This window comes from Leptonychotes weddellii, chromosome 5 (assembly GCF_054177405.1).
Source record: "Leptonychotes weddellii isolate Sample4059 chromosome 5, ASM5417740v2, whole genome shotgun sequence".
Classification (NCBI taxonomy): domain Eukaryota; kingdom Metazoa; phylum Chordata; class Mammalia; order Carnivora; family Phocidae; genus Leptonychotes; species Leptonychotes weddellii.
Genome location: NC_138373.1, coordinates 68,569,712 through 68,594,575, shown reverse-complemented (window position 1 = coordinate 68,594,575; position 24,864 = coordinate 68,569,712). Strand labels below are relative to the sequence as shown.

General features: G+C 45.5%; 1 protein-coding gene across 1 annotated transcript in view; it reads right to left on the bottom strand.

Moving 5' to 3' along the window:
- The window catches only part of NINJ2 (ninjurin 2), a 75,380-nt gene extending 54,820 nt beyond the window's left edge, over positions 1–20,560 (bottom strand). Inside the window, exon 1 of the mRNA XM_006736022.3 lies at positions 20,365–20,560. Coding sequence (XP_006736085.2) covers positions 20,365–20,538 — 174 coding nt within the window. The 5' untranslated portion in view covers positions 20,539–20,560. The remainder of the gene's footprint in view (positions 1–20,364) is intronic.
- Between the last annotated feature and the right edge of the window lie 4,304 nt (positions 20,561–24,864).

Here is a 24,864-nt window from a genome sequence, read left to right as displayed (position 1 = left end):
ATTGAGCGTCTGCCTTTGGCTCAGGTCATGATCCCAGGGTCCTGGGATCGAGCCCCGCATTGGGCTCCCTGCAGCTTGCTTCTCCCTCTCCCACTCCCCCTGCTTGTCTTCTTTCTCACTGTGTCTCTCTCTGTAAATAAACAAAATCTTTAAAAGAAAAAAAAGACTTTTCCTCCTTATTCCCTCCTTGATGGAGTGGGTACTAGGATAAGAAAGAGTTTGGAAGAAACAATATATTTCTTAAAATGGAATAGAGCAGACATATAGACCAATGGAACAGAGTCAGAAATAATAAGCCGGAAATAATTGATTTTTGACAAGGGTACCAAAACTATTCAATGGGGGAAGGGCAGTCTTTTCAACAAATGGTGCTAGAGGGGCGCCTGGGTGGCTCAGTCGTTAAACGTCTGCCTTCGGCTCAGGTCATGATCCCAGGGTCCTGGGATCGAGCCCCGCATCAGGCTCTCTGTTCAAAAGGGAGCCTGCTTCTCCCTCTCCCACTCTGCCAGCTTGTGTTCCCTCTCTCGCTGTCTCTCTCTGACAAATAAATAAATAAAATCTTTAAAAAAAAAAAATGGTGCTAGAAAAACAGGATATTCCCACATGCAAAAGAATGAAATGGGACCCTTATCTACATCATATACAAAAATTAAGGCAGAATGAATCAAAGACCTAAAAAGAGCTAAAACTATCTAATTCTTAGAAGAAAACATAAGGGAAAATCTTCATGACATTGAATTTGGCAATGACTTTTAGGATATGACACCAAAAGCACAGACAACAAAAGAAAAACACGTAATTTGGATGTCACCAAAATTAAAACTTCTGTACAAAGGATACTATCAAGGGAGTGAAAAAGAATCCACAGAATGGGAGAAAATATTTGCAAATCATATATCTAATAATGAATTAATACATAAAACATGAAAGAACTTCTAGAACTTAAAGAACAACAACAACAAAAAACCAATTAAAATGCAGACAAACAACTTGAACAGACATTTCTCCAAAGAAGATACACAAATGGCCAAGAAGCACATAAAAAGATACTCAACATTATTAGTCATTAGGGAAATGCAAATCAAAATCACATTGGGGGCACCTGAGTGGCTCAGCAGGTTAAGCATCTGCCTTTGGCTTGACTCATGATCTTGGGGTCCTGGGATTGAGCCCCATGTGAGGCTCCCTGATCAGCGGGGAGCCTGCTTCTCCCTCTCCATCTCCCCCCTCCTCATGCTCATGCTCCCTCTTTCTCTCTCTCTCTCAAATAAATAAATGAATAAGGGGCGCCTGGGTGGCTCAGCCGTTAAGCGTCTGCCTTCGGCTCAGGTCATGATCCCAGGTCCTGGGATCGAGCCCCGCATCAGGCTCCCTGCTCCGCGGGAAGCCTGCTTCTCCCTCTCCCACTCCCCCTGCTTGTGTTCCCTCTCTCACTGTGTCTCTCTCTGTCAAATAAATAAATAAAATCTTTAAAAAAAAATTATAAATAAATAAATGAATAAATCTTTAAAAACAAACAAAATCACATTGAGCTACCACTTCTCACCCATTAGGATGACTATTATTTAAAAAAAAAAAGAAAAAATATTGGTGAGGAGGTGGAAAAATGGGAAACCTCACGAGAACTGGAAGCTGGTAAAAATGTAAAATGATGCAGCCGCTATGGAAAACAGTATGGTGGTTCTTCAAAAAGTTAAACATAGAGTTACCATATGATCCAGCAATTCCAGTCCTAGGTATATGCCCAAAATAATTGGAAGCAGGGACTCAAACAGATAATTGTACACAAATGTTCATAGTATTCAAAATTCACAACAACCAAAGGTTAGAGGAAGCCCATTTGTCTGTCAACAGATGAGTGGGTAAACAAAATGTGGTATATACATACAAAGGAATCTTAATCAGCCTTAGAAATGAAGGAAATTCTGATACAGGCTACAACATGGATGAACCTTGAAGATAGTATACTAAGTGAAATAAGCCAATCACAAAAGGACAAGTATTGTATGTTACTATATGAGATACCCCGAATAGGCAAATTCATAGAGATAGAAAGTAGAATGATAGAAAGTTGCCAGGAGCTGAGAGTAGGGGACACGCGAAGTTATTGTTTAATGGGTATGGAATTTCTGTTTGGGATGATGAAAACATTCCGGAAATAGGTAGTAGTGATGGTTGTACATATTATGAATGTATTCAATGCCACTGAATTGTATGCTTAAATGTGGTTAAAATGATAACTTTTGTGGTACAGATATTTTACAATAATTTTTAAAAAGAAAGAAATAGCACCTGAATCCAATCATGAGGAAATAATCAGCCCAAATTGTGAGGCATTCAGGAGCACCTGGCTGGCTCAGTCGGTAGAACATGCAACTCCTGATCTTGGAGTTGTAAGTTCAAGTTCCGCGTTGGGTGTAGAGATTATTTAAAAATACTTTTTAGGGCGCCTGGGTGGCTCAGTCGTTAAGCGTCTGCCTTCGGCTCAGGTCATGATCCCAGGATCCTGGGATCGAGTCCCACATCGGGCTCCCTGCTCAGCGGGAAGCCTGCTTCTCCCTCTCCCACTCCCCCTGCTTGTGTTCCTGCTCTCGCTGTCTCTCTCTCTGTCAAATAAATAAATAAAATCTTTAAAAAAAAATAAATAAAATAAATAAAAATACTTTTTAAAAAATCTTTACACATGAAAAGATACTCAACATCACTCATTGTCAGAAAAATACAAATCAAAACCATGAGATACCATCTCACACCTGTCAGAATGGCTAAAATTAACAACACAAGAAACAACAGGTGTTGGCAAGAACGAAGAGTGACAGAAAGGTGAACCCCCTCACACTGTTGGTGGGAATGCAAACTGGTACAATCACTCTGGAAGACAGTATGGAGGTTCCTCAAAAAGTTAAAAATAGAGCTACCCTATGACCCAGCAATTGCACTCCTAGGTATTTACTCAAAGAATACAAAAATACAGATTCAAAGGGGTACATGCACCCCAATGTTTATAGCAACATTATCAACAATAGCCAAACGATGGAAAGAGCCCAAATGTCCATCAGCTGATGAATGGATAAAGAAGATGTGATGTATATATACAATGGAATATTACTCAGCCAAGAGGCAGACGCTTAACGGACCGCACCACCCAGGCGCCCCAACAACAGTGACTCTTGACTGGGCCCCCCATTCCCTTCCGGGCTTGCTTCTCTGCCCTCCCAAAGCACATAGCATCTGCTCTGTCTTCCTTGACCATTTCAGGATCTACTGTGTGGCATTCTTGTGTTTTAAGCCCCCAAAGCCCAGGCCATGTCTCACTTCCTTTTTTTTTTTCCTAGCAGGCTCCACGCCTGGGGTGGAGGCCGGTGCAGGGCTTGAACTCCTGACCCTGAGATCAACACCTGAGCTGAGATCATGAGTTGGATGCTTAATGGACTGAGCCACCCAGGCGTCCCGTCTCACTTTTCTTAGAACTCTCCCTCTGCCAGCATCCCCAACCCCATGTTTTGTACAGAGCCAAAATGCCTAATAAATATTTTTCTATTAACTGACTATCAACTATCCCATCAATATAGACAGAAAGGCAATGAATGATATCTTGCCATTTGCAAAGCCATGATGGAGCTAGAGTGTATTATGCTAAATGAAATAGGGTCAGTCAGAGAAAGACAAATACTGTATGATTTCACTTATATGTGGAATTTAAGAAACAAAACAGATGAACATATGGGAAGGGGGAGAAAAGAAAAAGGAGAGAGGGAAACAAAGCATTAGAGACTCTTAATGACAGAACAAACTGAGGGTTGATGGAGGGAGGTGGGTGGGGGATGGGCTAGATGAAAGATGGGTACTAACTAGAATTTAAATAAAAAATTTGAAAAGAAAAAAAAATGTGGGTCATTCTACAAAACGACTCAGCTGCACTCTTCAGAAATGTCAAGATGATGAGAGGACAAAAAAAGGGAGTAGGGTGCTGTGGCAGATTAAAGACGCCCAATGCAATGACTAATCCTTGATTGTATAAGAGCTCTAGAGGTCATTGTTGTGTGGCAATTGGGAAAAGTGAATATGAACGGTATATGAATGTGAAATTTCTCCAGAGTGATAATTAACATTGGGCTTAGGTGGAAGAATACCCTTCTTGGAAGATACGTGCTAAAGTATTTAGGGATGATGTCTGCAACTTCCTTCCTAATGGGGAAGAGGGTTCATCTATAAAAAGAGATAAAGTAAATATAGCAAAATTGTTGAATGTAGGGGAAGAGTTTACAAATATTCATTGATCCAGTTTTTCTACTTTTCTTTATTGGAAAATAAAATATTACAGGAAAAATATAGTCTAGTCATGGTGGTGCCCAAATGATCAGGGAAACACTGACTTTCTGTGAATCCGTGAGCAAAATATTGATCTGTTTGCCACAGTGGATTATTCCGTTTTACTGCACTGACTCCCCAGGGTTGCCAGAAGAAGCTGGCATGGAGTATTTGGGAGGTGAGACTAGATGCTCCTGGCAACAGCAACTCTTTTTTTTTTTTTTAAAGATTTTATTTATTTATTTGACAGAGAGATCGCACAAGCAGGGGGAATGGCAGGCAGAGGGAGAAGCAGGCTCCCCACCGGTGAGGGAGCCCGATGCAGGACTCGATCCCAGGACCCTGGGATCATGACCTGAGCCAAAAGGCAGACGCTTAACTGACTGCACCACCCAGGTGTCCCAACAACAGTGACTCTTGACTGGGCCCCCCATTCCCTTCCGGGCTTGCTTCTCTGCCCTCCCAAAGCACATAGCATCTGCTCTGTCTTCCTTGACCATTTCAGGATCTACTGTGTGGCATTCTTGTGTTTTAAGCCCCCAAAGCCCAGGCCATGTCTCACTTCCTTTTTTTTTTTCCTAGCAGGCTCCACGCCTGGGGTGGAGGCCGGTGCAGGGCTTGAACTCCTGACCCTGAGATCAACACCTGAGCTGAGATCATGAGTTGGATGCTTAATGGACTGAGCCACCCAGGCGTCCCGTCTCACTTTTCTTAGAACTCTCCCTCTGCCAGCATCCCCAACCCCATGCTTTGTACAGAGCCAAAATGCCTAATAAATATTTTTCTATTAACTGACTATCAACTATCCCATCAATATAGACAGAAAGGCAAGCATGGAAGTACAGGTGGTCAAGGATAGAGGCAAAAGGTTTATCCCAACCAAGGTCTTGAGATGATGCCGGGTAGGGCCTTGCAGAAGGAATATCAAGTATAGGCTTTGACACAATCTAATTCTCTGTGGCAACCAGGTGTTACTGGTTTAGGTAGTGATTAGTGCTTAGGGGTGGGGTAAAAGAAATACAGCCTTGGCTAAAGCTTATGAATACCTAAGCACAGAATGTCCCTAACTAGGCCCCATGGGGCAACTGCTCTCACAACCCTGTGAATTCTTCCAAAGGAAGCAGAGCCAAACAAAGGACTGAGGATCTCAAGAAAGGGAGTTCTCGGGGCACCGGCGTGGCTCAGTCGGTTAAGCATCTGACCCTTTATCTCAGCTCAGGTCTTGATCTCAGGGTTATGAGTTCAAGCCCCACATTGGGCTCCACACCAGGCGTGGCGCCTACTTTAAAAAAAAAAAGTTCTCACGTGGGTTCCTTGAGCAGAGTCGCTGTGCCTTAAAGAGCTTACCTGCACCACTTGGGATTCAAGGAGAACAATAGGAGCCTCTACCAGAGGCTGAGGTGAGAACAAACCCCTGCACTGCTCTAGGGAGGCACTGCCCACATGCCCAACGAGTTGCAAGAGAATGTGTAGGCCTGCCGCATTCCACCTCTAGCTGAGACACCAGTGTTCCGCTGTGTTTCGGCTTGTTAAGGGAGTGTAGACTTGTCTTTCTTGTCTTGAGTCATTTTTCAATGAGGCTGGAAGAATGAGAACTAATGGGTGAATTTCCTCTCTATCCCAGCCAGGTGGCAGGCTCTAGGCTCCATTGTGATACACAATGTATTGTTATTTCCTATTAAATCACAAGCATGACACTTAGTTTTGAATTCCATTTAATATTTTATTACATAACCTCTTGTATTGGTCTGTGATTATTTCGTCTAAGTCCCGAATTTCCCCACCAGCTTCTTGGAGAACTATGGTCTAGGCTACTTTACCACCTATGCTTCCCTCCCACATTTGGTACTGTACACAGTAAACATGAGATACACAAGAAATATACGGGACTGTGTAAATAATCTATTCTATATCCATATTACCACACAGCAGTGAAAAAGAATGAAGTTAAAAAGAATCTCTCCGACATGGAGAGACTTCCAATTCATATTAATGTGTCAAAAAGAGAAAAAGCTATCAGGTACAGTATGAAACCCTTTATGCAGAAGGGACTAGTAGAAGAAACAAGGGTTTGGTTTATATATCTGTTTATTTCCTTCCTCGTTTTTTCCCCTGGCCACAGACATTGTTATAACTAGTGGAGTAGAATTCAGTAATTTCCTTTTCAAAAAGAACTGCTGTTAATGTTAAGTAATAAGGCAGTTAACATGGGACTTCCTGCAATAATGTTATATTTATGTAGCACTGACATGAAGCAGACATTGTTCTTAGTGTTCTACGGGAATTAATAGTCCTGTAAGAACGTGAGGCACAGAGAGGTTAAGTAATTTACCTTAGGTTAGACAGCACACCAAGGAAGTGGAAGACCCAGGATTCAAATCCAAGCAGTCCAGCTCTAGAGCCTCTATTCTTAACCACTATGCTAAAGGTGTCCAATCAATGGCCTCTTTCCCCACCCCTCTCCTACCTTCTCTGTGTTTCTACATCTTTGGTATGCCTCAACGATGGCACTCAGATCACTGTGTGAGAATTAACTGGAAAGGAAAAAAAAAATCCTGTTCCCCACCTTAACCTATGGCCTCATCTATGGATTTGAAGTTCCGAGGTACCTATAAGGAGCTACTGATGCCTTCTGGAAAGTATGTGTGGGCTGTTACTGAGAGATCATGACCATTTGCCATGTCTGTATTTAGTCATGCGATATACATAGATTTCCTTGGCAAGTGCCTCCTGAGGACGGTGGTAGTCCCAACTTTGGATCATCACAGGTGGAACCTCCGCCTCATAGGCAAGGCTGATGATGGTCCAGGTGTAACGAATCCTACCTGATGGAAGGTGGGGCGTGGACCAGAGAACTTTTTGAGGATCGTAGGTAGGCATATTTTACCTTCTCAAAGCCCTGAGGCATTCTGACGGATGCTACCTGAAAGCAAATTAGGACGCTTTGCTCCAGGCCCAGGTCCCCAATAGTGTGTTGGAGCTTAGTGCTGTTTCAGATTAAATCAGCATGCTTCAAATTTGCCAGCTATTATCACAGCAATATGTATCCCCAGTTCACACATGGAATGTTTGCTCTCTGGCAGCCAAATGCACTTGGAACTGGCAGTGATGATCTCATAAAGCCGGAAAGCTGAGCAGTTAGTCAGATGATTAACATGTTATTGAGATGGAGGAGTTGAGCATCACTTAATGAAAATATGGGTATTGCAGAATCAGGAGTTTCCAAACTTGGGGGCAGCTTAGGAACCCTCACATCCAAAGTCCTTATTTTCCAAATGTGGAAACTGAAGCTTTAAAAAAAAGGGTAAATATCAGGGCTCCTGGCCAGAGAAAAGTTAAAATGTATTTCTTCTAGTACAATACACTATAGAGAAACAGCCCTGCTGGCTGGCTCAGACCTCCCTTTTCATGGTTCCAGAACCTTCTGTGCTCAGCTAGTCAGTAACGCTTCCTTCCTTTTCAATGGTATTCCTTATTTTTAAATGACCTGTTTGTGTTTACTCATATGTAAAAAAAAACATCCCCCCCGCCCCCACTTCACTGCTGCAGACTTGTTCTAATTTCAGTAGCAGAGGAATGGAGGGCTGTAGGTTGGAAATGGGGGTGAGAAGTGATCATAAATTGTTTGCATGCCCTGTGTCTAGGGATCTTCTGATATAGGTCCTCCAGGTGGGTTTCAGGCTTCCCTCTTATGTAATTATGTTTACGAGGTGGAATTATTTGACAATTTGCTTGTTCTATCTTAAGATACTAAACACCAGCCCCTGCCTTTACTGATGTCTCATCAAAACAAAAATCCTTCTTTCATAATGCTCTCTGGCTTTCAGAGCTGCTTCTCAAACAGTCCTACCCTCTCACTGAGAAGGAGTTGTTCTGAGGACATGAGATGTGTCTACTCTGAGGAGCACAAGGAGGATGGGACCTGGGAGACTGTTGTCCTTCTCAAGCACTCTGAGCACCAGAAAGCGATTGTATTGAGTTGCTCCCGGTGCCTCGCTTTCCCCTTCTCAAGACTGTTTTTGTTTATGCTTGGTTTACAGGTGAGTTCCAATTGGAGAGGCTTTGGACAAAGGCAATGGCTTGTTCTTTCTCGGCAGGATGAAGGGGAGAAGAAGGGGTATGCGCAAGGGAGGAGAAATGTGCCCTAAGCCAGGATGCCTCTCACGGTTCCAGATCACTAGTTTTGATTAGATCTCTGTGCTGAACAGACAGGTGCTCGGGGAATCTTTTCTAATATTGCCCCAGAGCTAGGTTATTTCCTAGTCCAGCCCCCAAAAGTGTTTCTGAAGACAATGTGGCTTTAGGGTAGAATTTGGCTGCCCACCATCAGTCTTCAACATGCTCCTGGCAAAGGCCTCACCCGGAGAGCATGACAGGGGGAAAGTGCCCAGCGATGGAGTCAGACAGCCTAGGATGTGAATCCCCGTTGAACTCTTTGCTTGCTGTGACTTTCAGCAAATTAACTTCTCTGAACTTCAAGTTTTTTCATCTGTAAATTGGGGTTAATGATAACTACAAAGTTGCTCTGAAATAGAAAAGTAAATATGTAAAGTGCCTGCTTGATATAAAGTGCTCAGAAAATGGTAGCTATTATTATGAACAACTAAGGGATGCCTAAGGGAAACTCAGCAGGAAACCGAGGACTCCAGGCGAAGAAGGAACCGAAATAGCCCCGACCCGGCTCCACCCACCGCGATCCGCAAGTGCGCTCGGGGAGGGGGAGAAGCAGGAAGGGGCCCCTCGGCCTTCCCCGGACCCGAAGCCAGCCGGACGGTCAGGACCGGAGCCGGAGGCTGGGCCGAGCCGGGTGGGCAAGGGGGTGTTTTGCTTCAGCAAAGGGTGAGGACGACCCTCGGCCTTCTGCAGGGGAAGGAAGAGGGACAGCCGCGTAACAAAAGCTCAAGGCCAAAAGTTCCCCCACAGCACGCCCCGGGGCCGGACGGGGAAGCGAGCCCTTCGGCCGGCTTCCCCCTTCTCCGCCCGCGCGGCGGGAGTCAGCTGACCTGCGGTCGCCGCCGCCAGCTCGCCCCGCCCCCGCCCTCCGCCCCCGCGGCCCAGCGGGCCCGGGGTTGGGGGTGTGAGGGGTCCGCGCGGCGCGAGCCTCCCCCGCGGCCACTGAGCGGCCGCTTGGCCGCGCGGCCTCTTCAGCCGTCCCCCCCAGGCGCCCGGGCCAGTTGGGGCAGGGGACGGCGCGCTCTCCCGGGGGCCCTTCACGGACGCGGTCTCCTCATGAAAGGAATATTCACATTCCCAGGGCGGCCTCTGCCAGTGAGCGCACCTCTTAAGGGCAGGCCGGCTGCCCGAGGCTCGCCGTGGCCACACTGCCGGCTCTGTTCTGGAGCTTTCAGAGCATCCACCGAGGGCTGCCCCCAAACACTGCGCCTTTTCTTCCGTCCCAAACCAGCCCACCTGTGACCCTAACTGACCCCGTCCCCTCCAGCTGCGGGCCGACTCCGCAGTCGAGAGACCGAGCACGCCCGCAGCGGACCTCAGCCTCCAGGCCCGGGCTGGAGGAGGGGAAGGGAGGGTGGTTATTTGCAAGTATCAGGACTGTTTACGGTTTCAGAAGCTCCGGCCCTCAGGCCTAAATCCGCCTTCTCCTCGAGAAGGAACACTTGATCCCGCCCCTACCACGTGCCCGCAACTTGACTTTTGTCCTCTCGCCTAATCCTCACAATCTCCACCGCCCCCCCCCCCCTTAGAGGGGGTGGTATCATTATTCTAGTTCTGGAAACGGGGAAACCAAGTTTCTGAGAGAGAGATTGTACAACTTCTGAAGGCCCGGTTTGCAACGAAGCCATAGTTTTTTCTACGTGACTGGGCTTCATACCAGGACGCCAAGTAGTGTCTAGACTCAAACCCCCATGGGTTCCTTTGTTTGTTTGGGGGAGCAAACAGCAAGGGCCGTAGATATTCCTTAGAGCAAAGATAACTTTTTCAGGCCCTTTTACCCCGTAGGAGCAGTCAGTCCACTGTGGAGACCACTGGCCAACTCCCCTTTTAGGTCTTAGATAAGTGTAGGTCAGCTGCCCCTGACAGCACCCCTGTATCCCTTTTTTGGTAGTCCTCATGACACAGCCTGTTGCAATTTCCTTAGCTATCTCCCTCTGTAGATGGCGGGAAGCTACCTGAATGTAGTAGGAAAGAGATCTTGACTGTAACCTCAGCATTTGGCTGAAATGCCAGGCATGGTCCAGCTCCCAGGATGCAAGTGTGGAGCAGGGGCTCCATTTGAAAAGCACTGAACTAGAGTTTGGAGGTTATTAAAAGTAGGGTCAGAAGGGAAACTGGAGACAACTATAAAAAATTGACCTTTAAGAAGCACAACAATAATAATAACAATGGCTAGCATGTATTGTTTATCATGTAGCAGGCATTGTTCTAAGTGCTGTAGTCTAGTGCTCCCCAAACTTAAATGTGCATTCCAGTCACCTGGAGAATTCTGATCAGTACATCTGGGTGGGGCCTGAGATTCTGCATTTCTAACCAGCTCCCCTGTGATGGTGCAGGAATCATACTTTGTATAGCAAGGCTTTGGTGTGTTAGTTGATTTTACCCTCTTAAAGGCATTATAAAGTAGGTATCACATTCCTATTTTATACACAAGGAAGCTGAGAGGTTAAGCACTTATGAACTAAGGTCAAATAAACTGCAGGGCAATGAGGGAGGGGGGAATGGTGTGAGCAGGTATAGTTGTGGAAGAAGAAACCCAATTCTAAGCCAAGGAAAACAGTATTTACAAAAGCCTGGCATGCAGGGAAAGTGGCAAGGGGCTGCAGCGAGGGCTGCTTCACCTATTAGACACCATGTGTGTAAGTAGTACTCATGAGCTTTCCAAAGGCCCCAAATATTTGAGACCTGAAAAAAATGTATTGGCACCTACATGCGAAAACTGAGCGTTTGAGTCATTTCAACATTCAAATCATTAAAAACCCTTTCAAAATTTTTACATTAAAAAATTCATATTTAGTGAACGATAGGGGTATACTTTAATATATTTGATAAAAATGGAGTAGGGCCTCCCAAGCCTAGGGCCTACCAAGGACAAGATAGCCCTGGCCACACTAGGTTTGGATGTAATCCTGGGGGCAGCTGGGAACCACTGATAGAAGCAGGAAAATGTTCTCTAGGGCTACAGTGAAGAGAATGGATTGGAGGGAGGCCAGACGGAGGGCCAGTGGCTGGAGACCAGATAGGCGTTTATAGACTTCCAGACTGCAAGACAATCTCTCCTTGGTGCCAAGATTAGCATAAAATGATAGCTTTATACAACCCAATTATTGTTTGATTCCTCCAGCCCCTATCTGACTCAGCATTCCAGATTTACTTAAGATCTGGGGACAAATCCTTTCTCAAGAAGGCTGGGGTTGTTACAGTCTTGGGGAGGTGAGTTAAGAGCACACACTTGAAGCAGACTGCCTCGGCTCTGCGACTTGCTGGCTGTGTGACCTTGCGTAAGTGCTTTAACTTCTCTGAGCCTCAGATTCCTTATTGGGCATAATACATTCCTCCTGGAATTTAAACTTTATATACAGTGCCTCCCACAGAATAGGTACTTTTAAACAAGAGGCAGCTGTTATCATATATGTGCCATTATTCTGAGACCTGGTTGGGTTTTCTTGAGGCAGGAACAGAGGCTGGGATAAATAATTTCATCTTTTCATCCATTTTCTGTGGTAGAAATTATTATCCCCATTTTGCAGATAAGGAAACTGGGGCTCAGAGATTAGATAGCTCAGTGAACTAGCAGCAGAAAGTGGGAAACCTGCAAGAGCTGGAATTTTGTTTTATTTTTACTTCTTTGTGCGCACTCTCTCCAGCCGTCAACATCTGCTGCTTCCACCAGTCTTTAGCCGGTCCAGAACCCATTTCCCTTAGTCATGGCACAAATCCGTCATGATGTCAAAGCCACACCGCGGACCCACTCTCCTGGCTCTCCACCATTGCCTTTCTTCCCCAACCTTCCCTAACCTCCCTGCTACCTTGCCCCGCCCCCACCCCCAGTTTACCGCCTCTGGATTTCCCTCATTAAAGAGACAGCTTGTCTCTTTGAGAATCAGACAGAACCGCCCTAGACTGGGATGCCTTCCAGAGTACCTCCCTTTAAAGGGAGTAGATAAGTAGGTCACATCAGGATGGTAGGGGAGGAGGCCGACTTCTAATGGGAAGGAGGAAAAGTACTGCAGATCACGTGGAGAATGGAAAACAAAATAACAGGGCTGCTCTCTGTCTCTCTGCTTCTCTCTCTCTCTCCATCTTCAGGTCTCAGTGGCTACTCTTGGGAAAAGCACGTGGGGACCCTACAGGCCACACTGAACTCTTGGGGTTTGGGACGCCACTGGAAACCGCATCTCACCCTTAGTTCTCCTCCGTCCCATCCTGCCTCCTCTTCAGGTACCCCCACAACCAGCGGGATATGTTTTCCTACGTGGAGAGGTGCGATCTCAGCTTGGACAGAGGATTTGGAGCTCCTGTCCAATTCTTGCTCCTCAAGGGCCTGAAAGCACCAAGCTTTGCAGCTTGGAGGTTCCACGGGGCTGGGAAGGAGCTGGCTTGGCAGCGATTGCTGGGAGCAGCCCGGGATCCGGTTCCCAGAGGTTCTGCTGTGGCAACCAGGACAAGTCCCGGGCCTTGCAGGATAGCTGCTCCCCACTCCCACCCCAAACCCTGTCGAAGGCAGTTCAGCGCAAGGCATGTGGATGAGCACTAAAGGATATAGATGGCTGTGAAAAGTGGGAGACACAGACAGGACTCGGCATTAAAGGCCCAACACTGCCCGCCCCGCCTCGCCCTGCCCTGCTCTCCCTCGGACCGGAAGCAGCCCTGTTTGAATCCTACCACGGGGCGGTCACATCTCTAGGAAACTGCCGCTGAAGGGCGGTGGGTGTGGAAATCTTGGCCGCGGGAATGACACCAGCCCAGCTGTGTACAGATGAGGACGGAAAATGGGTGCCCAGGCAGAAGATGAGTCCCTGGGCTCGGTGCCTGGGAGACAAGGCCAGCTCACACACACAAAGACCAAGGCCAGAGTCTTGCGCCTGGGGCTAAGCAGTCCCGGTTCCCTGCACGGGGCTTTGGAAACGGAGTTCACCTCTGCAGAGGCCCAGGGTTTTCCGTTCCCTTGGCGGTGGGGCGGCCAGCTCTGAGGCTCACGGCTTTAGGATTCGGGTTAGCCTTCGCGTCCGGATGCTCCAGATTGCAGGATGCAGCTCACTCCCACCTGGCAGCTGCCCTGACCCGGCTTCCTCCTCTCCCCAACCCCCCTCCTCCCCCCCCACCCCATTCCTGTGCTCTCTTTGCTCCACCCCTACAGGAAGGGAGTCCTCCCTCACCTCCACCCCAGGTGTCTGTGCCCTATGGGCAAGTCCCACCCTTGCCCACGGTTGCTCTTCTCCCTCCGTGTGAGGCAAGGCCAGGTGACAGGACAGAGACATCCCTCTTCACCTGGGCCCTTCATTCTGCTTCCTCTCCCGAGGCTTGTCTAACATGCTCTTCCCCAGGCTGGAGTCAGCCCACACCATCTCTCATCAAGTGGGTAGAAATCCCCACAGGTATATAGCAGGGTGGCGGTGCCCCCATATTGAAACACGGGACTCAGATCCTTTGTGCTCTCAGAAAGTGACAGGGAGCTCCTCTTGCCTGGCATCCCATCCAGCCTGGGCCTCTTGCTTTGCCGGCAACCCTGCCTGATTCTGATCCCTGCCTTTACTCCAGGTCCAGCACAAGTGCTACCCGCTGGCTTATCTAGGATTGCCTGGGAGGAAGGAGGCCCAGGCTTGGAGCCTCCATCCCAACCCCCCCACACCCAATCAGCAATGTATCTGGGCAGTGATTCTGAAACTTCAGAGTGTATCAAAATTACCAAGGGACTGGTTAAAATACAGATTGCTGGGGCCCGGTCGCCAGGGTTCCTGATTTAATAGGTCCGGAGTGGGAACTGAGAATTTGCATTTCTAACCAGTTCCCATGTGATGGGATACTGCTGCTCCAGCGACCATATTTGAAAACCACGGAGGGTGATGGGCATGAAGGAGGGCACATGATGTGATGAGCACTGGGTGTTATACGCAACTGATGAATCACTGAACACTACATCTATGTTGTCTAATTGAATTTTAAAAAAAATAAAGATTCAAGAATTCAAAAAAAAAAAAGAAAGAAAGAAAAGAAAACCACTGAGCTAGAGTATAGCAAATGGAAAAACTAGGTTTGAGTCCTCGCCCTGCCACTTTCTTGCTCTGCTATCTTGTACTTGACCTTTCTGAGCTTCATTTCCTCTTCCATTAAAGGTGGAGTAAGGACCACTGGATGGTTGTTAGGAGGATTAGATTCCATCATGTATTTGGAAGAGCCTCTCATTGTGCATGGCAAACTGAATTATGAATTAGTCAACAAATATGGTATATATTGAGTATTTTGTTGTCCATTGGATACTCTGCCCAATGTCATGGCTGACTTTGAGCAGATTGTATGTGAGGATTCTAAGACCTAGTTAAACATCACGACTCCGGACTCGGTTTTTTCTTCCATAAAACAAGGCCTTTGGTCTACTAGACTAATGGCCCCTCCAGGTCCCATATAGGAAGAAACTCAACTCTGGGAGGGACCTTAGGTCTTGGGAGGCATAGCCTCATTCCTTTTCCTTGCCCACCCCTTTCCAGGATCCCCACCTACAAGCTCAGGTGCTTTGGCGGAGCAAAGAACATCAGTCACCAGAGTCACCGGTCAGCTCATCCTTGAGGAGAGTAACGTGGCCTTCACCGTCCATCATGATCTGGTTCCAACCTACCTTTATAATCATATTTCCCACTGTTTTTCCCCCATTCACCATAGAGCCTAAACAAATTGGACTACTCGTTCTTCCCCAAATACACCCTGTGATGCTCTGCTTCCAGCCTTTGTTGTCGCTGTTCTCACCACCGGAATACCTTCTACTGGTCAAAGTCTTATTCAAAGTTTAAGTGATGACTAAAAGAAGTCATCCCAAATCCTTCTGTCATCTGTCTAGCTAGCTAGCTATCACCTTTGTATCTGTCTCTCTACTGAATACAAATGATTTTATATTTTTCTTTAGGTGATAGAAGGACAAGTTACTGCAGTTGTCAGGTATAAGATCTACTTAAATCAGGATGCAACCACCTCACCCCCTCCTACTTGTATCTGATGTTGTCCCTCTGAAGGGGCTGCATAGAAATTCAGTGGTCTGCAGGTTTGTCCCTGGATTTCACATTCCTAAAGTCTGTTCTTGAAGCATACTGAGACATAAAAAACAAGAGTGGAGATACTATGTAAAACTTTTAAAAGGAGGGATGGCCACTTACAAAGAGATGCCTACTTACACAAAAGACTAGTCAGCTGTTTATTTTCTATGGTAATCAGAGTCGGGAATAAATATATGTGTGTATATATCTGCTCATATTCACAGATTTACTCATTTGCATGTAGGCACATCTGCTTCTCTAATTTTCTTTTTTAAACTACAGGGTTTTTTTCCTATTCTAAATATATACGTTGGTGCAAATGTGTAAAGGAAAAAAAAGTAAAAATAAAAGTGAAGTAAAAGAAGAAAGTAAGTCATTTATAACCCAAAAATAACCAGTATTAACATTCTGGTGTATTTCTTGTGACTAGTTTTCCTGAACATTATTTACTCTATATGATTTTTAAAGGAAATTGGGATAAAAGGTTTATACACTTCTGTATCCTACTTTTTTGATTTACATATGATTAGCATTTTGGTATTCCTTTAAATATTATTGCCAAACACTGGAAAAAATTATTTCATGATATCCACTTACAGATGTACCAAAATTTATTTAATCATTCCCTCATTGTTGGATACTCCTTTTTGCTATAAACAATATTTCAGTGAACATCCTTATATATCTGAACACATGTCTGATTACTAGGCCCATTCTAGAAGTGGGATTACTGGGTCATTTTTCTTTTTTAAAGATTGTATTTTTTTAAGTAATCTCTACACCTGACGCGGGGCTTGAACTCACAACCCCGAGATCAAGAGTCACATGCTCCACCAACTGAGCCAGACAGGTGCCCCATTCTGGGTCATTTTTAAGTCTCTTGATATACACTACCAAACTGTTTTCTGGAATTTCCATTTGGAAATACCTCCAGAGTACTTTTTCTATCACCCTCCTTCTACTCATAAGTAATTTTTACCTCCACTCCCATTGCATTCTGTCTCTTGCTGTACTTAACCCTTTCTACCTTGAATTTGCATTCAGTGTGTACAAGTCTTCGTTCCCCTCCTAAGAGACCATCTTTGACCATCTTCATGTGACCCTCAATATCCAGCACAGGTGGAAGAAAGGGGCCAGCGGACTGCATCTACTTAGGTAAATCTGTCAGCAGAAGAAGAGCTCCATTTTGGGAAGGAGCAAGGAGAGTGGCTTGAACTCTGTACTTTGGGGTGGGCTTGCAACACTGGTTGAAGGGGAAGAAAGCAATTGTCTTCCACCCTTTATACATCCAGACTCTGGGAGTGGGGGAAAGATGGAAAGCTAGTCAAGTATAGAGCCTAGAAGAGGAGCCACCTTAGCCCCCTGGCGGGGCTGACACTCAGGGTAGAGAGAGGGCAGAAGTTTGGATGCCACAGCCTCAGGGTGAGGAAGGAGAGGAACCCATCCCAGTCTCACAGGTTTGGACCTCGGAAACACCTCCAGCACTGATTATAAAGGGTTCAATTGCTATTTTTTTTTAGATTAGAGTTTCCCAAATGTCAGTTGTACCTTGTTTGCAATCTTTCAATGAAAAGAAAGAGGCAATATGCACACACACACACACACACCTGGGATTCATACCATGCAGGCCAGCCACACTTCTGAACAGTTAAGACAGATATAATTATTAAAATGTTCAGGGTGTGCCCGTGACATTCACAAGGTCTGAATAAGGTCTTAAAACCTATCATGCCACTTATTTTAGCCTCATCCTGAGCAATAAAAATTTTGAAATCACAGGTTTGATGAATTCGTTACCTTTTTTGTAATACACACTAAAACTATAAAGATGGCCATTCCAATAAAAAATTCTCAGCCAGTGGTAGTCCCTTTACTACCCATTGGTGGTATTGTACCACATTTTTGGGAAATACTGTTTTATCTGAACAGTTTCTCTATATTAAAGTTGTGTATATTTCTTCCACTTAATTATAAGCTTTCAAAGGTCAGGTATCACGGTTTATTGGGTGCTTCGTACAGTGTTGAAGCTCAATAAATATTTGTTCTCCCTTTGGTTTGGTTTGTTTTGGTAATGGGATAGTGAGGAATAGGAATTAATCTATATACTGAACATAAATGAAGTCTCCAAGATCAGGATTATAAGGGGGAGATCGATATTTATACGGTAAAGAGAGTTGCCCTGGTTTAAATACTGTGCCATCATTATTTGGACTTGGGTTTTGAGGTGTTCAGGGTGGAAAACAATAAATCATTCACATACTTTCTAGCTGTCTTTCCTGGGGTAAATAATACATTTGCAAGTTTAAGAATTAGTCTCAGGGCTTTAAAACAGAGTAACACTATTTAGCTCAAGCAGAATTCAACCCACCATAATGACCTCATAAAATAAGAACACTTTTCCATACCTAGCAAGCACAGAGGGAAATAGAGAGTCATTGATTAGTAAATATCTGTTAATGAAATGGCTTAGCTACAGTCAATATATCTTTACCATCCCTGGAAAACATTTCTCAGAAACAGAGGGACTAGTACTTACTCTGTACATAATATTCTAGGGTCTTTATATATGTGTTTCCTCTGGATTTCCTGTGGTAGTTGCCACGTGAGGAGAGGGTAAAATCATACTACCAGGGGACAGGTACTGCCGCCTCTCCTTAATCCTCACTTGCCTTCTTCCCAGAAGATCGCAGTGACTGTTCCTGAAAAGGGTCCAAGACCTAATCGGATCCAGAGAGCTGGACAGGAAGATGTGGAAACTCATGGATGACCTTCTGGCCAACCAAAGAAATAAATGACCAAAGGAAGGTGGGAATAAGATACCAGAATATAATAAAAGAGTGTAATAGGAGAAGAGAGCATAACTCTAGCAAAGAAGAGAAGGGCACCCTAACACTTCAGTTACCTGCTAGAAATAGAGATATTTATCAAGGCCTGGCCAGTAATTTTCTCTTCCTTAGGTCTGCCTATCTCTTTCTTTCTGAATCGTTCTTTCAAATGTAGAGTCCTTAGCCCATAGCTCGGGATTGTTTAACTCATCAGAGCATAAGAAACTTGTTCTTCAGAGACTGAAAATGAGCAATACTGTTTCCTTAGCTACTAAGGATCCAGTGGAGGCAAGAACTAGAGGAAATAAAAAGAAAATACACCCCAGGGGGGCGCCTGGGTGGTTCAGTCAGTTAAGCATCTGACTTCGGCCCAGGTCATGACCTTGGGATTGTGGAGCAAGCCCAAGCTGGCATCAGGCTCCCCGCTCAGTGGGGAATCTGCTTCTCCCTCTCCCTCGGCCCCTCACCCTGCTTGTGCGCTCACACACTCTCTTTCTCTCAAATAAATAAATAAAATCTTAAAAAAAAAAAAAATACACCCCAGGGTCAGAAGACCTGGGTTGAGGTTCTGAGTCAGGGGATCCCCTCTAACTCATGGTTTCCTTAAGTCAACCACTTACACTTATTGTCTGAGCAACTACTGTGTACCAAGCATCGCCCTGGGCACTAGGGATACAGCAATGGAAAAAACAGAGGAGGTCCTGCTCTAATCGCATTTCTGTTCTGAGATTGATGAGATTGGATAAGTAATCAAACAATGTAACTTCAAATAGTGAGCAGGGCTATGGAAGAAACAAAGCAAATGATAAAGACAAATTGAAAGGAGGGTTCCTCTACAGAGGGTGAAGGGAAGGTCTCCCTGAGGCAGTAACATTTGAGCTGGGATCTGAATGTACTAGAAGGAGCCAGCCAAGGAAAAGAGTATTCCGGGCAGCAGGATCAGCAAGCCCTGAGTTGGGACCACGTTTGGGGCTATATGACAATCAGGGAAAACGACCCTGTGTTGCTGTTGTGCTGGACCAATGGTTTTGACACAGTACTCCGGGTGATCTTAGGACTTCCCTGGTCTTGTCTCAGGGGTGGTGGGGCTGGGGGCGGAGGCTCTGCCAGGCCCGCATCACCCTGCCCAACACACACAGCAGCTCCTTTTCCACCTGAAGCATACACCAGGGTGTTGTTGAAGCTTTTGCCTGAAGGACAGATGCCATGATCAAAAACCTTGGTCTCAGAAGTCCTTCTCCACTCTGTAATTGTCCAACTCTATGAAACTTTACCATACAACTTCTATGATCCCCACAGAAGGGTTGACTTCATCCACTAGACAGAGTCAGGGAATGCCAGTTCCAGGGACCTGGCTCTCCTCACACCACAACCACCCATTGCCTTCCCCTACAATGATGGATCGGAACATCTGATGCCCTCCCAGCCTGTCCCAGGTGGCCAGGGACACACATCTCTGCCTCCTCCTAGCCGATTATACTGGCTTCCCTTTTTTTGCCCTGGCCGAGTAAGACACTCTGTCCTACACAGCAGAGCTTTGTGGAGAGAGCGGAGGAGTGGTTCCAGTTTTTTCCAACCTGTAAAACGCAAAGTTGGCCAGCTGCCTCTCTTCTTAACTCTAAAACTCCTATCTTTCCTTGTCTCCAGAGAACCGCCCGGCAGCTCTCAAATAAGTCTCTACTGTGCTGGGGTTTGGAGGAAAGATCTGTGCCGAATGTGAAATCATCTTCTGGTAACGCGAATCTAATTAGCTCTTTGACTGACAAGAGGAAGCAGAGGCCAAGAGGGATTTAAACAATCCCTTTCTCACATATTTCAAAACAAGCAAAGAACCAGACAGGGAAACGGAAAGAGAATAAAGAGACAAAGCCTAGGGAACATTTGGAGAAGGGGGTGAGTAAGAAAGAAAGAAAGGGGGGGGTAGGGGGAGAATATCAAGTGACCAAAATGCTAATCCTTCCTTCCTTCAGCGTTACCGCTGCTCCCCATCTCCACCCTCTCCTTGCTCTCTCCCAGAGAGAACTTACTTGGAGGTCGATGATTTCTCTTTCTGATTCCATCTTGCTGCCCTCAAGTGCCTTCACACGCACCAGTGCTGCTAAAAGACTGCGTGGGCTGCTCCCGGCTTTGCTGTCTGAGTCTCGACTGCTTTCTTTGGGTGGGAGAGAGCACACAGCGGGCGGGACAGACCTGCTATTCATCCGTCGGATGTGGGATGCCTGTCCCGGCCTCAGCCCCTGCGGGAAGCGTACACATGCATACACTTGTGTGCTCGTGTGCGTGTGTGTGTGTGCGCGCGTGCACACATGTGCACTCCTGGGGGTGGCATGGGATACATTGATAGGTGGCCTTTTGAGTTGGTAGTGACAACATTGTCTCCTTTAGTGGCGCCACTGCCCCTCCAACCCCAGAGGGGCCAGCCGAGGTCACTCAGCCTGCTTTGAGTTAGTAGTTTTACTTAATGGCATAGAAACCCTGTGGATTTATCAAGGAAATTGAAAAACAGCCTGAGGATGCTGTCTGACTTCACACTGGTGGAGCTGAATAAGGTTGCCAGTCTCCAAGGCTGGGTGGACTACAGCATATTCCCAAGACTGAGGCTTAGAGACTTCTTCCTCTTGTTCCCCTTATCCCTGAAAGTTAAAAAAAAAAAAAATTGTAGTTGACTTAATAGGCTCTGAAGCATAAGCCTTATTCTATAGAGTAAGCAATACACATTCATTGACGGGTTACTTGATGTCCTCATTTTCTCCCTTGATTGAACAGAAAGAGAGTAGGAAAAAGTTATACCTTCAAATTCTGTTTATGCAAGCCGTTGCATTCTTCCCTACTTTTAAAATAAAGCTACCAGGAGTGAGTCTTTTTTTGGAAAGGTTTTCTTTCTCTTGTTTACCTTAGAGCCTAAAACTCTTCTGGCTGGTCCCTGAAGTTAGTTTTAGACACCGGCTTGTGTTCGTGTGGGCGTGGGTATGTCTGCGAGTGCGCAGGATGGGGACAGTGTTAAATGGGAATAATCCAATTCAGAGTTTCAAGGGAGCGAGGAGAGTAGCAGAGTCACAAATTTACTCTCACCACACTTAAATGTGCTGCCCAAGGTGTGTGTTTTGGGGGGGGCAATTCTTTGTTTCTATTAAATGATGTAATGTCCCCGCACTGCTAGACATGTGGTGAGTGGGAGGGTTGGTCAACGGGATGAGGATCACATTTCAGTCTAGTCTAATAAACACAGTTGGATTTAATTTAAACGGTAAACAGTCCAGTTTAGAGAGAATGCTTAGCCTTTCCAATTTCCACTCCTCTCCCCCAAAGAAGGCATCTAGGGTGTGTGGAACAGGGGTATGGTTTATATAGACTTGGAGGTGGAGGGGTGATGGCTTTTCGATGTACCCTGGAGCCTCTGCTAATTTCTGCGATGGAGCTGCTGGGTGGGGCTGAGCTGCCCCCTGAGCTGGTGACTGCTGGGGAGAGACTGTTCCTGGGCCTGTTCCTGGGCCTCCCACTCCTGTTGGTGGCTGATGTCTGTGGCCAGGATAACTCATGATCCATTCTCTCTCTGCTCATCAGGACCCTGTGGGCTCCCTTGTTGACTTGGCCCTATCTCAGCTCCCGAGATGTGGACCATCCTGAGACATGCTAAGACTCATATGTGTTCCCGTCCCTGTGGTACCAGCTCAGTGGCCCACCCCTCTACAACGATCCCCTCTAAACTCTCCTACCAGACACTGGGCTACAGCTCTTCTCCCTTAGGTACACGGGAACAGAGAGCTGCTGACTGACACTGGAGAGAGGCAAGCTCAGCCCCATTTCTGGTAAAGAATTTGCTTTGATGTGGCTGTTCCAGCTAGTGCAAGGGTAGCCTTTAAGGTGATCTCTTTCTAGACTCCAAAACAGGAGTGACAGACGGAGCCAACTCTCTTGTCAGCATTCCTTCAAAGATCTACGGGTAATAGCCGTCACTCCCATCCCCCAAAACTACAGCATGTGGTAAATGCTATTCTAAGCACTTTAACACACATCACTTACTTAGTTCCCATAACAATTCTGCAAGATAGGTAATATTATTACCCCTGTTTTATAGATGAGGAAACAGTAGCACGAAGAGGTTAAGTTGCCTGAGGTTGAACCGAGATTCAAACCCAGGTAATTAGGATTCAGAGTCCATGCTCTTATCCAGGATTTTGGCTCAGAGAAGAGAGACTGAGACACATGTCTGAATACGCGCTTTCTCTTTCTCTACTTTAGTTCTTCCCATAATTCCCATAATCCAGAATCAGAAAAGGCGGGCTTTGTCTTCTTCCTCTTCCTGTTTGGTTGGGACATGCCTTATATGGAACGTTATGGTAATAATTCTAAGAGGAAATAAAGAAATTTAGAAAATCCCCATTCTCAGCAAAACCTGACAAAATTCTCATTCTTGACAAAACACAACCAAAATATCATCTTGCTGGAAAACCTCATTTTGGATGTCAGAAGCAAAATACCAACTCTTTCTTTCTCTTTGCGTTCCTGTTGTGATAATCTCAATCATCCTTTAGATAATAGGGATGCATCTGGCTAAATAGAGAGGAAATCAGAACAAGAAAACCAAACAGAAAAGCATCTGAACATAGTCCCATCCCACCCCCACGCCCCAATTTCCTATTGATTTTAAAAGGAAACAGCTTGGTTTGGGTTTGGTAAGACCTTTCCAGATTTGGACCTTTCCCTACCTCATAAGCATCGTTTGGAAGGAAATTTCGATTTGGAAAGTGGTTTATCTACTGTGACTCTGGAGGAGGGGTCAGCAAATATGTTTTTCTGAAAAGGGACAGAGAGCAAATATTTTTTAGCCTTAGTGGCCAAATGGTTTCTGTTGCAACTTCTCAGCTCTGCTATTGTAGCATGAAAGCAGCCATAGACAGTATATAAACAAATGAGTATGGCCGTGTTCCAATAAAAGTTTATTTACAAAAACAGATAGTGGACCAGATTTGGCCCCACAGGTCATAGTCTGCTGACTTCTGTTCTAGAATATAAACAGAAAGAGAATCTGGAGGTCTAATTATCACAACCATGTCCAGTCTTTCAGACCATGTCTTTTAAACCTGATTCCCACTTGAGAGGTCACAGCTGAGCCACTACTGTAAGGATAGTATGTTAAACACTAACTATGGGGATATAAAAATCACAAAATGCCTACCCTTCTGAGACACAGGCATGGAAAGTTAACCTTTGTGAAGTGTGCTCTGACATTTGGCTGTGGTACTGAAACTCTCCCTACCTGGACGTTACCCAATCTCGATAGGAAAGGTTTCTCTTGTTCTTTACTGCTAGGGTGACTTTTGCAGTGTGAAGCCCAGGGGACATTTTTAGGGAAGCGGCCTCTTGGGGAGGATATTTTTTAGAATATGCTTGAAGTGATAGAGGCATAAACACTCAGAGCAGAGCGACTCAGAAAGTAGTCATGGAATGCGTGGCCTACAGTGAGACCCTAGGGGTGTCTTGCTAGGTAGGGGGAGCAAAGAGTGGCAGTGTACTGAAGACACCAGCAATAAGAAGATCCTCAATGGTGAACAGTGAGGAAAACCCCAGGGTGAAAACCAGGTGACATAGGTTCCTCTGTGTGCTCTGAGGTACTGTGTGTTCTTAGGCAAGTCACTCAACTTCTCTGGGTCTTATATTCTCCTCTGTGAAAAGTGAAGCTGTCAAAAAAGATGCGTCCTAAGATGCCTTTAGCTCTTAAAAGTCTGTTTCTAGTGTCTGTTTCTATTAACACTATTAGTCACTTCCTGCGCGACAATGTAACATCTCAGATCCTGGTCTGAATTTTGATATGTAAAAGTTAAAGATCACTAATGGAGTACTTATATAATTAGAAAATTATTAGGAAAAAAAGAAAAGAAAACTATTAGGAAAAATGATCCCTGTCTGTTACCTCTGCTAATGAGACCAGGCAGGGCATAGAACAAACAAAATACAGAAGTGAGACTAAAGGCACACTTCAGAATATGCTTACAAAATCCTTTATGCTCATTCACACAGTCATTCACCCACTTCCAGACTCAGCTCCAGAAACCCTAGGGCCAGGATGGATGGAAAGGGAAGCTTTTGGGGAGATACCAGTTCAGGGATTGATGAGGGGCCCAGGTTGGCCAAATGGTAATTCAGAATTAGATTGGGTGATGTTAGCCCTGCCTACTGGAACTTTCTGCTATGACCCAAATGTTAAGAACATTTTCACCTTCACTGTTCAGCCTGGAAGCCGCCAACCATATGTACGTATGGAGCACGTGAAATGTGGTGGTGTGGCTGAAGATCTAAAGTTTAACTTTCATTTAATTTTAATAGATTTACATTTAAATAGCTAACAGCTCCCATATTGGACAATGGAGCTCGAGGCCAAAATATGGTATATTTAACACATTGCTTAACACTGGCCATAACATATTTAATGCTCCCATTCTGGCCACTCATCTCTTGATAGATGCTCATTAAGCAAAAGCTTGATTTGACATAAATAGGAACTCAGGACACACAGGTCTCATGGG